Genomic DNA, 17969 nt, shown 5'->3' on the forward strand with positions numbered 1-17969 from the left:
TGATTCTTAGATAGACGGACAAAATTTTATCATAGCTTCCCAAGGATAAATGGAGACACTCTGTACCCTTTTTACATTTATATTTTTTTGATTTAATTTGAAAATTTTTTTGAAAACAACTCAAGTTTTATACTTAGTTTGAAAATCTAGGGGTGTGTTTATAGAAGCCGAATTAAATATTTGATTGAATTCAAGTTTGATTCGTTACTTCGTTGCATGATTGGTTGAATTTTGATAAAGAACTAATCAGATCTCAGGATTTTGAAATTAATCGCTATTAACTTAACCTTTAGATACTCATGCGGAGTCTTTTGAGGACCCCGTCTATACGTTTTTTGGCGTATCTTTTTTATTTGGAGTTGTTAATAATGCGTTCTGGTATTTGTTATTTAATGTCTTTTGCAGGACAAGATAGGATGCTGCTACAAAATTAGTAGTTTTTAGAATTGTAGCAAATGATAAAGTTATCTGGGGTCTTGTGGGGACCCCCCAAAGGTGTTGGAGTAACCAATTATTTATTTCAATCTTTCTGTCTTTTATTGAAATTTTTCTTAAAAAAAATGTTTCGACCAGAACGCAAAAGATCATACAATGCGAATTTAAATATTGATTCAGAAACTTACTAGGTATATTGATAATGCCATCACTGACGCAATTAGCAGATTATCTTGCTAGAAACAATTTGAAATATAGAGAAAAGGTTCAATATCACTTGAAAAAAAATACATCATTGACCAATACAACAAATACAACAAAAGCGACAAGTTATAACGTGTTCCAACTGCTTATCAGTATAAATTTTTATACCCGAAAATTATTTTCTGTATATTATTTCTATTCATATGTATTTCAGATGTATTTATTTAGATTTTAGTTTTGCATACGTCTAAAAGTGTTCTTGTTGTTCTTTTTTGCTAAATTGTATTTAGATATAATTTAAACAAGTCCTAAAAGTTTTTTTATTTGTTAAATAACGATTTGTGTTTTATATACTTAAAAAAATAAAAATTCAAATGGGGTCCCTAGAAGACCCCGGCATGGGTACTTACGTTTGTTTCAAAGGCATAGGCGTCTAAGGGTTAATTTTGACAAGAGTCACTGAGTCACATTTTAGGTTTATTAAATTCTCACTTCTAAATGGTCGCTCGAATTTAACCTACGACTTCGATTTTTAAACTAGGTATCTATAAAACTCTTGTCGTCTTGATAGCTATAATATTTTTGGAGAATTTGGTGTAAAAATTGAGATTTCGCCGTTGTTACAGATACCGAATGTGATTCCGTATGTTATAAAAAAAGCTCAACTTAATTAGAAACAAATTTATAGTTACAAAATGCAATAAAATTTATTTTTTGTCAGTAACTAGCAAGAAAACAACAATAACAACACCAAATACCTAAAATCATTCCGAAACAGCTGACAACTATACTATCTCTATGTGTTCGATTTGAAGTATGCTTTTCTGGTTGTAAAATAACAATGCAATCGGTTAAAATGCTCTGCAATTATTAATTTTCTATTTTGTTATTTTACTATTTTCACCGTTTCCGGGCATTTTGTTAACAGACCAAGATTTAAAAAAATTGCAATATTAAGAATATTAAAATATAATCAAACAACGTGTTTTGCATTTTCTGAAATTTAAGTAAACACTTGTTTTTTTTTATTATAGATCAGTTGCAGTACCAACATATACAAACTTTATGAGGCTGACTGGTATTTAGTTTGTAATCTTTTTTGTTAAATTTGTAAGGCCCAAGCGGTGTTAAATTGTGAAAAAATAAGATTGTTTTAAAAATATGTTTTGTAATTTTTTTATTGGATGATAGTTCAATCTGTTGTGAAGGAATCGGAATGAAATATGAATAATGTCGGTGAGTTCTTGGTAGGTACAGATAATAATTCCTCCTACAGGCCATGTTTAGAGTCTTGCAGACAGAATACAAATTTCAAGCTGTCACTTACAATTATAATTAACTTGCTAATTCGCTAGTAGACGTCACGTGTATGATGTATATCACTGCAGTACTTCCCGCTCTGTGAGCAAATGAGCAAAGCATTCCTCATTCGCACCCCTAACACATTCCACCACACAGAAAAACATTCCGCGATTCACATACTCCTTGGGATTACATCAAAAAAGCCCACTTAAGTGTACCGAGTAATGAATTACGGAATAACGAAACCTTGATTTATATTCATGAAGAGACTCACAAAACACAAATAGTTACTTTGCAGATCTATTATTCTAAATATCTTCCGAGAAGCTACAGAAATTAGTTTCGGTTGTCTTATTTAATGAAATACGGCTCGACTAAGACTCATCAACTTCACATTGAGAGCGTTCTTGCACCTTGAGTAAGTAGATACAAAAGCGCAACTGTTTTTGTACACTTTTCTCTACGTTTTAGATCGATAAATTTGATAGAAACCTGAAAATTCGTGTCGCTTTAATCCTTTAACAAATTACGGTCAAAACCCAAATAACACCCTCACGAGGCAATTTATTACACAAGGCCGACAAGCTCCCAGACTTATCTCTTTTCTTTACCACTGAGCCAAATTATTATAACATTTTTCGAATAAAAGACAAAGATAATATTCTATTTCGCTCTCTAGTGGGAAATGTTTCGCTCATATTTCTGGCAGATAATCTCACTAAAACCGAGATCGTAGTTCGAGCACCTATCTATCTTGCATCCTACAATGGATTTTATATTTTTTATCTTCCACATAACTTCTATCAAATTTTCAACTTATGCATACATAATATCTATTTCCCCACTAAATATTTTCTTCAATTTTATATCGAAGCGTTTCAGTATTTACCTCCATAAATCATTTGTATAGACAGCTCCCAGAATGAATCCCTTTCTGATTAAAAGCAAATTCTCACTCGACACATTACACTCATTAGACAAATTGGACAAAATTGACTCTAATTGGAATACACCGTATGAATCGACTTAATTGGATTATTGACACAAGTGTGTTTGAAAAAATAAAAATGGAGACAACTAACAATTGTTATACCTGCCCTGGCGAGTTTGCAGAACAGGAAATATCAGAAATACACAAATTGCCGTTTCTGACACACGTCAGGAAATTCACTGTATGAATATGCAAAATGCAGGCGGTTTTAGTTAGGTCAAGTAACCCCAAGTCGCAATTCTTTGTAAATTTTTTTCGTTTTTCTCCTTCAATACTTGTCAACCAGCATGAAAGCCGCATTTCTCTACATACCGAAATGAAGAATCTGTGCTTGTCGTCACCGTCGGCATGCAAATATATATCGACGTTTAGCCCCGGTATGAGCAAGTGCAAAAATTGACGGAATTCTTGCTTGCCGACAGCCGATGAGAAGGCAGTCACCGTGTGTGACTGTATGTCATTTAAGAGTGTTAGAGCGTTTCAGCACACTTTCCATTCAGTTTGCGTGCCGCCTTTGTTTCAGCTCGTCTAGTTTTTGCTGTCTAACGCTGAGGCCGTTATCTCTCGCCTTCCATACAGATTCTTGCACGCTCGGCTAACGATATGCTCGTCTATTCCGATACAAAAATGTCAATATCTTATTTATGACGCGTGTCCTCAAGCTCTTTCTTTCTCCACACTTAATTGTAGGTGACGGCTTAAATTCCAACTGAACTATCTTTCATTTCCAAAGATACGACAACTAAATCTAAGGATCATTTCAACCACACAAATTTGATTAATGGACATTTTTAGAAAAACTTCAAGTTCACCCCATTCAAAAGGAAAAACAAATGAGGGATTTCCTCTCAAAAGACACCATAATTTTTAAACTCTACATGATCTATGTATAGCGTGAGTCAAGAACAACTATCATTGTCAATGCTGTCAATATTTATTAAATTAAAGGTTATACTCGTAGAACATAATTTTTATTATGTTTAAAAGTAATATACATATATTTTAAAGTGAAACTTTTTTTCTATCGCTTCAAAAATGTTCGTCCATCTATCGCATGTCGCATTACAGCCGGTCACGGATTATGGGTCAATAAGGCCAATATGGCGGTGCCCATGGCTCGCATCAGCTGAACGTGTAGCATTTATACAGGGCGATTCAGATAAGATAATGAGCCTGACGATCTAGCGATGCAACCCAAAAAACAAGTTCTATTTACGTCTTTGATACAATTTAAATTAGGATTTGCAAGTTGAATCCAAGTTATTATCTTATGTCACTCTGACATCAGTGCAGAGAACGATTATTAGTGCCATTCAGTTGTCGCGAAATGATAGAGAAGTCTTTTCGGTGTAAACCCAATACAAAATGTATGAAAGAATTAAATATTAAAGGTAGACAAACAGTTTTTTATATAAATCATAAATTGCACTGTCAGAGCAACATAAGATAACTTGTATTGCAAATGCAAATCGTAATTAAAATTAGATCAAAATGTAAATGATATTTGTTTTTTGGGTTGCATCGCCAGAACGTCGGGCTCATTATCTTATCTGAATCACCCTGTATTATTACTCATTCGTGCTCCACGATATTTGTGTGTTTTGATCAGTGTATTTATGTGTATTGATCCAAAAAAAAGTTTTACTTGCATCGTCTTTTCTTTAAACCATAGCAGTTTTTTTATTCTGTACTAAATATTAATTTTTACTTTTTTCTACTAATATGAGGTAAACAAGTTTTTTATTCTCTTGTAGATAAAGTAGAATTTTTATCTACTGTTTATATCTAAAACCAAGGCGATCATAATTATGACATGATATTTGTTTAAGCTTTTTTTACGAAATATACTCTTCAAAAGTTATACATTTTTGGGTAAAGTTTTTAGCCGTTCAGATCAGGTATCCTTCAATTTAATTAGCGGAAACGGCAAATCTTGCAACATTAAACAGATACCCATTGATAAATATCATCAATTTGCCCCTTATGATACCATAATGTTTTATATACATAAAACATTTAAGAAATAGCAAATTTAACAATAATTTAAATCCGACAACATCGGAAACAAAAGAACTAAGGTACTTACATGATAATAGAGATATTTTATATAGGATATATAGATGGCATACTCATGTACTATCGAATTCATGAAAAACTAGTGCAGCAAAATTTTGTTGGAGTAAATTGGACTAAGACATGAAAATGTGTCAAAAATTAACGTCTGTCATTTTTTAAAGCACTAAATTCTCAGTAAAGTCTGTTTTTTTATATAAATGTAAATCTCCAAGTCAAAATTTTGGTGAAAAAATTGGTAGCAGCTTATCTCTATATCCACAAATTTTGTTTGCTTTTTGTTTTTGTCCCTAGAAATTTTGTTAAAAAATTATGGTTATGTTTTCATGTTGAGATGTTGTCAAAATATTGACTTTTATGAATCTTGTGTTATTTTGCATAGGATACAAACAGGTATTATGAAGATAGACAATAAATTTTGTATAATTTGAGCACGAAGTTCAGGCATATCCTAATTTCTTTTCTCGCTTTAGCTTTAAAATTGTTACTTTTTCAACTGGTTCCTCAAAAATGGTGAAACCAGACACTCATTTAATTGCGTTTTTGCTCATTCATGTTTATTTTGTATTCTTGTCGATTTCTTGCCAAAAATTAGAGAATGTTTAAAATTACATTGCATTAAAATTGCGTCTAAATTTTCACGGTGGTCTTTTTCTGACTTCTGCTTGCACACTTGTCTCAAAATTTCCAAAAACTGTTGGCGATACCGGCTTTGTCCTCGTTTTTGTGTTTTCGTCTCTAAATTTTTTTAGACGATTTTTTTGTTGACGTTTAATGACATGGTTTCAAATTAAATTAAAAATCGAAAGTGCCAACTTCTTTTATTAATATTACCACCAATTACCAATGAATTTACTAGTGGTGCTAACGTTAAAACTGTTTGACTTTTTCATTTAAAGAAAAAACATACATTATTTTTTGAAAATACGCTAAATTTCAAATAACCACCACAAACTTATTTAGGTTGTCTACTTCACTTGTTGAAATTAATAACCAGTTAACATAAAGTACGCAGAAACGTTACACTACAAAAATTTCTGTGTTTAGAATTCAAAAGTGTGTTTAAGCTTACAATAAGTTAATAATAACATTTTTTATTCATTCTTAAAATACTAATTAAAATTCGAGATGAAAAAATACATACACATTACATATAAAAATAATTTATTAGTTCTTTCAATATTTACAAAAACATAGGTTAGTGTAGTTTTCTACACCTTATAATAACTAGTTGAAAAATTCCTTTCTTTCATATGCCTATCAACCCAGTTCGTATACATCGGCAAATTGACATAAACCCCTGGCGTTTTATTTCCTCCGCATCCAATCCCCCACGAAACAATTCCTACTTGAACAAACCTCCCTTCCTCCTCCAAGGGACAAATCAAGGGACTTCCTCCGTCTCCTTTGCAAGCATCCCTGTTCTTCTCCCCTCCTGCACACATAAAACTCTTGTGCAACCTGAACGCTTTCCCCAACTTGGTCCCTCTCAGTGCCTTTTGACACTTATTCCTTCCAACTAACGGCACCGTCACCTTTTTCAAAACCGCCGACAATCTTCCCCTCGCCGTCGCTTTGCGTCCCCAACCGCTCGCCACACACCGCTTCTCATCAACTTTTAATTTTCCCCCCGGCAAACAAATGAAGCCGATATTTGCTTTCACAACAAATGCTTGATTCAGAACAAGCAAAGCTATGTCGTTCCATAAAGTGCCCGTTTTGTATTGCGGGTGAACGAGGATTTCCTTCACAAATTCGTCTTGGTGAGGGTAGGGTTCGTCTGTTCTCTTGATGTTCCATTCGCCTGCTCGCACTTTCACAGTGTCAGAAGAGGTGGTGGAGACGCAATGACCGGCAGTTAGAACCACCTGAGGGTGGATTAAGGAACCCCCGCATATTAACGGCGCTTTTTCGACGGTTTGCGAGGTTACAAAAACAAGGACAGTCCAGGGGAGTTCCCCGAATTGAACCACTTCCGAATCGGATGTAATGCGCGGGCCAATACCTTGAGAATTTGCAAAACCGCATTTTTTTGACGGCAAGGGTTTCGGACTGGTTTCTAAAGGAGTCTCACAACAGACGTCAAAATGATTCGGGCAAGAGTCGTCCTCAAATCTAAATAAGAAAAAAAAATTAAAAAAAAAATAATTGACTTCATATGTAGCTGGAAACTTAGGTTATCTCGCCATAAATTACAGTAAAACCTCTATTAGCGGACACCTCTTGATAACGGACATTTTTGAAGGAACGTAACTAATACATAGAAATATAATGTAAAAAATCCTCTCTACAACGGACATGAAATTTGCCCCAATTATCATAATGTCATATAAATTTACCTCCTACAACGGACAGGCCGACAGAGCGATTTACTCTAAAGTAATATAAGATTCAATTATCCAATTAATGAATTGCAGAATACAGAATAAAAGAAAAACTTGTTAGTTAAAGTAACAAACTCCTAAAACGTAATAAAAATAACTTTTGGTTTAAACAAACAAAAATTAACGACGTTTTCAAATAAAAATGTTTTTTTCTATTTTTTTTGTAATGCTTTTATAGTCCATAAAGTGTAAGAAGATGAATGCTTCGCCCATCAACAGCAGACCTATTGTATCAGAGTAAAAATTCACATAAACATTTTTTTTCAAATTTAGCTAATAAATTATAATGCATGTTTTGCATAGAGTTCTGTTACGCAGTACTTACTTTTACTTTGACTTGAGTACAAAATACCAAATTTACATTAAAACTTTAATTTAAACACGTAGAGGCAAGGCATTAATCAAATTATACAAGGTGGTCCGTTTTTATTGTTACAAATTTAAACAGGTGATAGGATATTCAATTCTAAGATAAAAGTTTCCTATAAACATGTATCGAAGAATGCTTGGTAATGGGGCTACACCCCCTGAAAGGGGGCTAATAGGTTTTTGCTAATATTTATGAAACCATTTAAGATAAAATTACAAAATTTGGTACAGATGATAACCTTTATACACCTAAACGAATTCAAACATCAAATCTCGAATTTTTTAATCATAGGCGTCCGAAACTGGGGGGGTTTAGGGTAAAAAAATACCCTATCTATTTTGGCTTTAGTTTCTTTAGTTATGCATTGACCAAAATGGTGGTCACTTAGGCAAATTCATTTAATTAATGTTATTATTGTTACTGTAATGTAATGTTAATTAGTTGAGGTTTATTAAAAAATATGAATTCCTTGCTTTTATTATTCTGTAAATTCTGATTTATTTGAATGTTGTATTGGTGTGTAACATAAATTTTAAATTAATTTTATTCAAAAACAATAAGTCGTATCGACACAAGAGAGACTTTTATCTGATAAACTATCGAATTTAAGATTTTCTTGCTGAAAGTACCGAGAAACTAAAGCCAAAATAAATAGGGTATTTTTTACCTTAAACTCCCCCAGTTTCGTACGCCCTTGATTAAAAATTTCGACATTTGATGTTTGAATTCGTTTAGGTGTATAAAGGTTATCATCTGTATTAAATTTGTAATTTTAACTTAAATGGTTTCTGAAATATTAGCAAAAACATATTAGCCCCCTTCCAATCATTTTTCGATTATAGGAAACTTTTGTCTTAGAATTGAATATGCTATCACCTGTTTAAATTTGTAACAATAAAAACGGAACACCCTGTATTTTAAGAACTATATGGTCAGAATAATTTTGTTTTTGTTATTTTGAATAAAAAGCGTTTCAATTTTTTTATTAATTTTGCTCACCTCCCATTAAAGGACACCTCTTCACAACGGACAATTAAAGATTCCCCATCGGTGTCCGTTGTTGAGAGGTTTTACTGTATTTGACATGGTGAATCAAAACCGCAATTCTGTGTGGTTTTGCGACAAACGCAATTTGTCAGGTCCTACTGCAATTTATCTTTTACTTACCGGATATCCAATAATCCCTGTCCATTGGCAGCTTCATCATGATCCGCACATAAATGCGGTGGGACACATTTACATTGAATTTCACTGATATTTTCATCGAAATACGAAGAAATTGCAAACTTGAAAGAAATTAGAAATAGAAATTGTTTGAAACTGAACATTTTATTCCTTTGAGGTTCTCACGGCAACTGAGCGAAAACTGTGCTTAGGATCGGTTACTAATTACTTGTAGGCTGTTCAAGTATTCAGGAGGGAATTATTGCAAGAATTGGCTTTTAAATGGTATACCTGCTTAAGCCAATAATCCTCTCTAAATAATAAAAGATCCATTTGTGAAACTTAAGCCTGGCTTTCACTCAAGTCGTTCTAGAGCACTTTGTAGTGTGCCTTTGTTGTGTAATAACGATATCTTCTTTAAAAGTCATGTTTGTATACAAAATTTGTTTTTTTTTTCTTTCCAAAAAGTAACAAAAAGTCAGTGACCCGTAAATCTGTTAACTGTCAATAAAAGCTCCAATCTGATGAAAGTTTGCAAGCATCATTTTCGACACGTGACATCATTACCGGCTAGAGTTTAATTTGCAGCAAGAACTGCAATTGGCCCACCATATCCGCTCTGAAACAAATGGATTTGAAAGTGATTCCATTTTCTGTGTCATTAGTTTCCACTCTTGGCGCCAAACTCCACTCGCAAAGCTCAAAATAAAATTTAAGGAATTTTCAAATCAACCGTTCTCCTTATACTTTCCTTCGTCTAATACGAAACGTGCCCAATGCTCGGTAAATATTGTTTTGATTTCCCTTTTTTTGCATTGAAGGGGGTAATAAACGCGCTGATGACGCGGAAACAAGCAAAAAGATGCTTAGATTATTCGTTTCGGAAAATTTCTGATTCTTAACCAGTAGTTGACTTTCGAGAAAAGTCAAGCTTTCAAGAGACAGGCGCCAGCACCATAAAGACTAAAAGAACTCCTGGAGAGTTAAGACAGGTATCGATATCTACTAATCTTTGAAGCAAACAAAGTCTGTCACGTTTAACCAAAAGTCTCAAGAGTTTTATGTCAAGTGCAGAATTTTTTTTTGATTTTATAACACAACTAATAAAATAGTCGTGCAGATTTAAACGAACTAGCATTTTGTGTGATTGCTCATTGAAAATTTACCAAGTGTTTATTTATTTTGATAGAAGCATACAATGTAAGTGTATTCGTGGTTAAAAATGAGCATAAAGAAAACAGTACAGTTTAGAAACGAGCCGTCTCGATATAAAAGTGTAATAAAATTTAGAACTCGTATTTCGGAGTAACAAAAGAATGGCTCTTGCCATATTTAAGAGATATAAAATGAAATATTCCGTGTTCATTTTACTATAGTATTAACATCTAGTTGACTTGTTTGTTTCTTTATCCTTGCAGTAATAATAAAAATGTTTGTCACTTAAAAGTTAGGACTTTTTCAATCGGTCCCAAGTCTGAGTTACATTAAAAATAGTAAAACTGTCGTGTTTTAGCGCAGTGTTGCTTCTGTATCCGACGGTTCATATATAACTTAAATCACGAGCAATTTTCCAACAAAAGAAACAAAAATCAAACGGTGTGATTTTAGTTTAGATCAAGTGGTCGTGATAAATGACGTGGAAAACAAAAGAAGGCAAACTATTACGTCGTCTATCTTGGATACTCGAGTTTGGCCCTGCTTGACTCAGGCCGACCCGACCGGTCAAACCATATATTCCAACTTGTCGAAGTTTGCCACTTATGCGAACGAACAAGTAAAAAAAATATCCCCAGCTACTTTTCAACACTTGTAAAACAAATTAGAGGATGTAATTAGTCAAAATTCGATTTAAACTTGGCGAGTTTCTTCGATTTAACTTTGACTGTTTTTCAAGTTTTCGCAATTTCGATGAATTTAGGGATGTTGTTTTCAGCATCGATCATCACACGAAAGGCGCTCTTAAATTACTTTTCATTTCGACGAGATTTACGCGAAGGACGGTTTAATAGCACGTCTATAAAAACAAATGCCGGATTTTAAGCAAAAATTTCGAATATGTTGCTTAAACATTGTAGTCTTGTTTGCAGGGGCGGACTGGCTAGGGGTGCCAGGGTGCCACAGCATTTATGATAGGCTTATTATGTCAAAAGCTCATTGAAATAATATCAATAATTTTAAATTTGGAAATAAACTTTCCACAACGCATCCATGAAGTGCTGAACTGCGATTTTTGCAAAAGCTAAGTGTGTTTAGTTTGAAGGAATTAAAAAATGCTATCATAACAAATAAAACTATAATTTCTATAATTTCCATGATTTTATCCCAATTTTGTCTATAAGGTCTTACACGCATGTTAGAAAAATTCCTCGTGGATTTATACAAGTGATTCAAAAATTTGTGTCATAATTTTAATCACGAATACTCATCTACAAATGAGCATAGATAGCACAGTATTTATTAATCTAACTCATCAAGCAATAGAAAAATTACAGCTTTTATAATCATCAAGAAATAAACAAATGTTCCTTTAGATTTAATGAAATTTACATTAAATGTGACAATGTCATTCGTAGTGGATTGTTTCCAAGGTACGCTCAAAATTTATAAATTCTGATTTTCCACTGCAGTGTAGAATTTAGTTTAAACTCAAATAACTCGAGAAAGGTACATCTTGGCGATATGAAACTACCTTTTTTATAAAAAAAAAATTATTGGGCTGTATCAAAAACAGAAATTAATAAGCCGAAAAAAAGTTATGATTCCGAAACTGGGAGGACCCATTGCTAGATTGTCTTTTTGTCCTTTAACATGCAGAATTTAATAATAATCGGATAAACGGTAACAAAAATATTTCCAGAAAATCATTTTTGGAAAGTTGTAATTTTTCTATTTTTTGAGGTGAGTCAATAAATACTGTACTATCTATTCTCAATTGTAAAAGGGTATTCGTAATTAAAATTATGCCACACATTTTTTAATCAACCGATATAAAATATCGTTTTTAATTTAATATTAATTTATTTTTTTTAATTATTATGTAGTGGGCATAAATAATAGAAAAATCTAAACATAAGTATAAATTTGTTGCACAAAAACGAAAAGAAAAACAAAAATTAAAATTACAAGCAGCCTCTGAAGACGTTCATCTAAAAACTTTATTTTCGTTTATTAAACCATCATGATTTCAACAACAATCTCAATAGAGGAAACAAACACCTTCAAAAAAAAATTACTACATTGAGTGACAAGTGGTTTTTAAACATATTTTTATTGTATTGTATATTGGGCCCAGTGGCGTAACTAGAAAATTTAGGCCCCCCCGCGAAAGACGTCTGTTGGGCCCCTCTCTTCTCCGGTTCGAGAGTTAAATAGAGTAAAAGAGCAGTTATGTCATTAGGAAAACTAGATGACGACATATTCTCCAGTATTAAAAATTCTGCAAATACGAATATACAAGCGATGCCAATCGACGAACTTCTTCTCTCCTTTTCGTATTCTTTAAGCACTACCATTAAGTGCTTTTGCCTTTTTCCTATTTTTTTAAATTAATTTTGACGTCATAAAAATACATGTACCTACAGTTGCGGAATTAAAATTTCTGGAAGTATTGTCATTTTCATAATGTAAACTCTAAAACAACCTTTACATTAATAACCTCATGTTTACTCTTGTCATGTTTAGGTCATTTTGACTAATTTTCAAAAATAGTGATTTGTGGCATAATAACGGGTAGGCAGCAGATCAAAATGATGATTTTTTTTCAGCAATCTGTCTCTGCGACATTCCATTTTCAGTGAATGTTATCACCCTTACTTTATTGAAAAGAGTAACTCTTGGCATATTTTTGGCTTTGCGAAAAATTCAAACTGACTGCGGCACCGACAGAAAAGTTTATAATTGTCAAATGTCAGTCATGATGACCATAAAGGGTAGTTTACAATGAACTTTTTAAAGTGACAGAAAAATACTGCCCAAAATTTTAATTTCGCAACTGTACCTATTATTATCAAAATTCAAATTCATTATTTTTTATAAAAAATAAGACTTACTGACTTACTTAAAATCTTAAACAAGTAGTTTTCACAGATTAGATCACGATCAAAAGTGCTTGTTCGAACTTAAAATTAACACGGGCAATAGCATTATTAACAGCTGATAATATGGTGCGAACTGAAATAAATTATAACACAAAACAATTTCTTTCCAGGATTGTAGTTCCTCGAAATGTTTTGTCTTCCTCAGCGTTCGGTCTCGGCTCGACACTGAATACGCTCGTAGAAGAGAAAATTCTGAAGTTTTTTGTTATTTAATGTATTGGCCTATAATAATTTATGTACTCGCTTTGAAATTTTTTAAACTATTACTATTATTATTATTATTATTTTTAATTTGGAAAGGGCCTTTTATCCCAAGGGCCCCCCCGCGGCCGCGGGCTTTGTCGGGTGGGTAGTTACGCCACTGATTGGGCCCTCATTTCAACTTAGCACTCCATATAAAAATTTGCCAGTCCGCCCCTGCTTGTTCGTATTACCCGAATAGATATTTAGTTACAAAAAACGGTTTTTGTGTAATTAGCCCCGAATTTATTGCAAAAATATTTGTACTAATAACACTGTCTGCTCTCAACGAGTGTTTTATAAAAACGAATGATCAAACAGCAGCCCGTTGACAGTTGATAAATAAATACATTGGAGTTCATTGGAACGGGCAGGTGGAGGGCCTGTTGGTCCCCATGTTCAATGCGCGACATCAATTTTACGCTCCATGCATTCGTCACTACCTTCGTCCCATTGCGTTCACCCCAACCCGACAGAAATCCCGGATTTAGCAAGTAGAAACACGTCATCTCTGGATAAAACAAATCGAATAAAGCTCTATTCATAAGCACAGAGTCGTATAAAATAAAAATATAAATAAATAAAAGAAAAAATAAAAGAACATGTGTTTAATGGAATCATTGTATCAGTAAAAATCACAAGTAAAAACGACAGTTTCATAGAATCAATTAGTCAAATTTTTCTCGATTTGCTATTTAATTGTGTCGGAAATCTCTAACTGTACTGTTATCAAGAGCGTCCCGTATTATATTTTCAATACGGTTTTTCCATAACGTATTTTTCTTTAGGAATATATGAGCTCTGATCTTATCAAAGTCAAAAAGTAACGTATTCTTTTGAAGTCACTCGCCGTGATACATAATATAAGGACATATCTTTCCCCGGTGTTAAAAGAGCTAAATGTAGCTTGACATCACCTCGGCGTGATACAAACCCTCGACAAAAAAATAAAACAGAAAAGTTCCCATTTCACGATAATTGTAAAAGATCGCGAGCATTTTTGCGCAGATAGAGATAAATATTTCGATAGTTCGACTGCGCCCAAAAATATCGAGTTTAATTCCAGGTATAGTCAAGAATATTTATTTGCAGGAAGCGACAGCCATAAAACATTTTGTCCCGGTTTTCTTAGTCGCTTCAAGATTCACGCACTAACACTTTATCAACGTAATGAGGCTCAATAATGGACTTGTAGCTGGAAATATCAATTAGGATTCAAATATTGATAAACTGTTGTATTATAGGGTTACAAATGGCCGGGATGGCGGTCAATAGATAGGTCGGGTCATTTGCAGCTGGGTCTTGTGTCATCTCAACTATGCACTTAATTGACCAAAAGATAATCAAAATGTACGAGTAAATGGAGATTTATGAAACAACATGGCACCTTAACGCAGTTTTTCTCTCGATCTCGTTAGCTCGAAATTCGTGTTTTCTATCATTTAAAATGCAATTTCAACCCAGATTTTATACAAGCTCGCTTGAAAGTGGTAATATCGGCTGAAGCTGGCAGGCAATGAACAGCTGAAGCTGGGACTGCAGGAAGTGTATTATGCAAACATAATTGCATTCCTGCAGTTTACTTGGGATTCCTGTGGTGTGCCAGTTTTCATTTCGTAATTACCACCATATTAACAACTTCCGAATCTTGACCATTGCAACCCCATTTTCAATTAAAACCGTCCCATTTACAAAAACTTGCTCGTAAAAGCTCGAAATACTAAAATACATTACGGTTAAAAAACCTGGTTTTAGAGGTCATAAATTCCGATATTTGAAAGTAATAAAACTGAAGATAAGCGAGTAAATGAGACTCGGCTGCAATGGAACGTCATATCGGGGAAAAGTGCAATTTTCTTGCACTCATATGAAACTGGGTGACACTTTGAAGTCATCATTCTCGATTTGTTCTATTAAAATGAGCCGCCTTTCCGGTAACTGCTACTCTTAGGTATAACATTAAGACCACAAAGAACGACGAAAAAACCTTCTCCTTTGTCCATTCAGAATGGAACAAAAATACGCTAGTCTTAGCATCCTCACTCGAAATTTGCATTCGAATAACTTCCGTTAAACGTTTGCAAAGGAGAAAACAAGTTGAATTATTCGGAGAAAAGCACAGACGAATGTGCTTTTTATTCTATTTTGGCTAAATGCAGCTCTTATCGGATCCAGCGGCCATTTAATCTGCGTCAGTGTGAATCAGACCGATATTAAAATTTTGTCAATGTGAACAAGTTTCTAATTTGCGCGTAGGACAAATTAAAACCGATAATAAAATTTTATGTTAACAGATTTTCATCCGGTAAAACTACCTCAATCGGTGTGGCTGCACTATTAAGCACGATATAATCACCACAAATGTCCACATTCAAATCCAGGGCTGAGATAAATTATGTAGGACACGAAAACCACTGATGAAACTCAAAACTGTTGCGTCGAAATTGTTCATAAAATTCATGTTTTAATAACATCCGGAATGACAATAATCAAATTATTTTCACATCAGATAGACTAAAATAACTTGCTGAATTTTTTAGGTTACCACCGTGTAAAATTACAATCGTATCGATTTCCAATGGAAGAGTTAATTTTTAAACAGGACCAAACTAAACTATGAATAAAACAATAAGCAATACTCAATTTTATTTATTTAAAATCAACAATAATTCAAGAAAAGGTTCCCAAAGGTAACAAGGTGAGGTCAGTGTTTGTGTACAATATCACAGATCTTAGATACTCAATTTCTTCTTGGTGGATATCCCAGCCGCTTAATTGCCCCAAAACTTTCAAATTAGGACAATGTCCCATCAAAAGTTCTACCGAAATACAGGTCAGTCCCCGTGCGCAAGAGAACCACAACTCTTCCAAACACAAGAAATCACATTCCGCACACAGTCTGAATATGTCTCCATCGGTCATGTTAATTACACATCCGATTATCACACGTTTTAGAAAAGGACAGTTCATTAAAATACACTTGATGGAAGAATCTGAAATGTCGCAATAAAGAATCTCGATGTTTTCCAAATTCATGAAAAAAGTGTCCATTTGCGAGAAAGCCAATTTCAGTTGAAAACATTCCAGAGTGTGTAAATTGGGAACGCATAAACAGACGTCGCACAAATCCAGCGAATTTCTTTTATTGTGGTTTAATTTGAGAACCTGAAGCCCTGTCCCTGAATTGGTCAGATAATCCAATAGATCGCCGCTATCGTGATGGACGAGTTTGATGCAATTCAATTTTTTGAGCTGCTTCAATCGACAGATTACTCCTTTTTGGGGCGTGTCTAAATGGATACTTTCCAGCTGCTCACACATGTTGATTATTGCTTCAATAACCTCGTCGGTTGTGCCGGTGTCGTGCAGATATTTCAGTCGGGTTTTGTGTTTAAAATTTTTCTTGTATAACGTCAATAGAGACGTTCCCGTGAAAGAATAAGTGCGCAAACAAGTAAGATTTGGCAGATTTTCGATCATTTCAGCTATAATGTCACAATCCGATTCATCTTGTTGACAAATGGATTTTTTACCGAAATATCCTATATCCACACACGTTAGTGTTTCATTCCTGATGAGCTTCAAGCCAGATATTGTAAACGAACACTCTCCTGAAATATCCAAAACTGATAAAGACTGCGCTTTGCTTATTGCTTGTAAAACTTGATCGTCTGCCATGTGTGGTATAACGAGAATTTTTAGTTTCGTCAAGTTTGTGACTAACTCGCTGAGTTGTGTCGGGTGGTCTCTAACCCACACTCCTTTCAGGTTTAATTGCTGCAGGCCTGTACCCTTTTGAGTTATAACTTTTAATATTGCTTCGTAATAGGAATGGGGGAAGATTCCTGTATCCAGTTTCTTAACGTCTTGTCGAAGTAAAACTTGCAAACAACTAAACCTCGTAGCGGCATCCAGATTTACGGAATTTAAGATATTTTTTAATAACTCTTGAACAACTTCATAAGTGGCATCGAATAAATACTCAGAGACTACGTCGTAATTTCGACCTTCGTCATCTGAAAGTGCCTGAATTAACTGTGCTGAAACGAGCTTTATGCACAAATAACTTAAAGGATGAACTTGATTCTTCGGTGACATTATTAATTTAATTTATAACACTGCTACGAAAATGCTTTAATGACGAGAGATAACGCGCAAAACTACCTATGTTCAGAGTTTAAATTTGTTCTGGCACTACGAGGAGACGCGAATTATAAATAGATTTCAGGCGAACATTTATCAAGGCTTTGTTCAACGACAATTACTTACAACTTGCAAAGTATTCCAATGTATGTTTTAGCTAATAACAATTGCAATTACTTTATTACCATGTTGCACATACGCCAAGAACAATAATAAATGAAATCAAACAAAAAGTTGCAGTATTTCACTCTGCATAAAATAAATAAAAATCCAGAGAAAAATGAAAAATATAATTTACATTTTAAAAATGTAGCGGAAATTAAAAACAGCTATTTCTGGTGTAGGCACATAGTTATGTCAAACTGCCAAAAAAAATTAGATAATTTAGATGTTGATTTTTCGAGAATTGATATGGTTTAAAAAATTAATACGTGCTTAAAACTAAAAAGTGTTTTTTACTAGTAGAACATTTAGTGTACAAGGGTAATAATTTAATAAATTAATAATTAAATCTTTTAAACATATCTATTTTATTTCTAAAAACATATTTTATTAAATGGAAAACT

General features: G+C 33.6%; 2 protein-coding genes across 2 annotated transcripts; both read right to left on the reverse strand.

Moving 5' to 3' along the window:
• Positions 1 to 6216: 6216 nt before the first annotated feature.
• Positions 6217 to 9087, reverse strand: LOC123007596 (phenoloxidase-activating factor 2-like). Its single transcript, XM_044402981.1, has 2 exons — positions 8927 to 9087; positions 6217 to 7120 (listed from the first exon to the last, which is right to left on the reverse strand). The coding sequence occupies exons 1-2, from the start codon at positions 9085 to 9087 to the stop codon at positions 6217 to 6219; spliced, it is 1065 nt and encodes a 354-aa protein (XP_044258916.1).
• A 6807-nt stretch (positions 9088 to 15894) lies between these two features.
• On the reverse strand, positions 15895 to 17364 carry LOC123007474. The gene is made up of 2 exons (XM_044402792.1): positions 17328 to 17364; positions 15895 to 17276 (listed from the first exon to the last, which is right to left on the reverse strand). The coding sequence occupies exons 1-2, from the start codon at positions 17356 to 17358 to the stop codon at positions 15931 to 15933; spliced, it is 1377 nt and encodes a 458-aa protein (XP_044258727.1). The 5' UTR covers positions 17359 to 17364; the 3' UTR covers positions 15895 to 15930.
• Positions 17365 to 17969: the final 605 nt, after the last annotated feature.

The sequence above is a fragment of the Tribolium madens genome, unplaced genomic scaffold, assembly GCF_015345945.1.
Source record: "Tribolium madens isolate multiple individuals breed KSU strain unplaced genomic scaffold, Tmad_KSU_1.1 Scaffold_3;HRSCAF=73;Tcas5.2_LG2, whole genome shotgun sequence".
NCBI lineage: Eukaryota > Metazoa > Arthropoda > Insecta > Coleoptera > Tenebrionidae > Tribolium > Tribolium madens.

Bases quoted from the DNA above. Each gene is read 5' to 3' on its own strand.
- LOC123007596 (XM_044402981.1), bottom strand. From the start codon at position 9,087: ATGTTCAGTTTCAAACAATTTCTATTTCTAATTTCTTTCAAGTTTGCA. The intron at 7,121-8,926 runs GTAAGTAAAAGA...TTTCTTATTTAG, and splicing joins CAGGGATTATTGGATATCCG to ATTTGAGGACGACTCTTGCC.
- LOC123007474 (XM_044402792.1), bottom strand. From the start codon at position 17,358: ATGTCACCGAAGAATCAAGTTCATCCTTTAA. The intron at 17,277-17,327 runs GTTATTTGTGCA...AGGCACTTTCAG, and splicing joins GAATCAAGTTCATCCTTTAA to ATGACGAAGGTCGAAATTAC.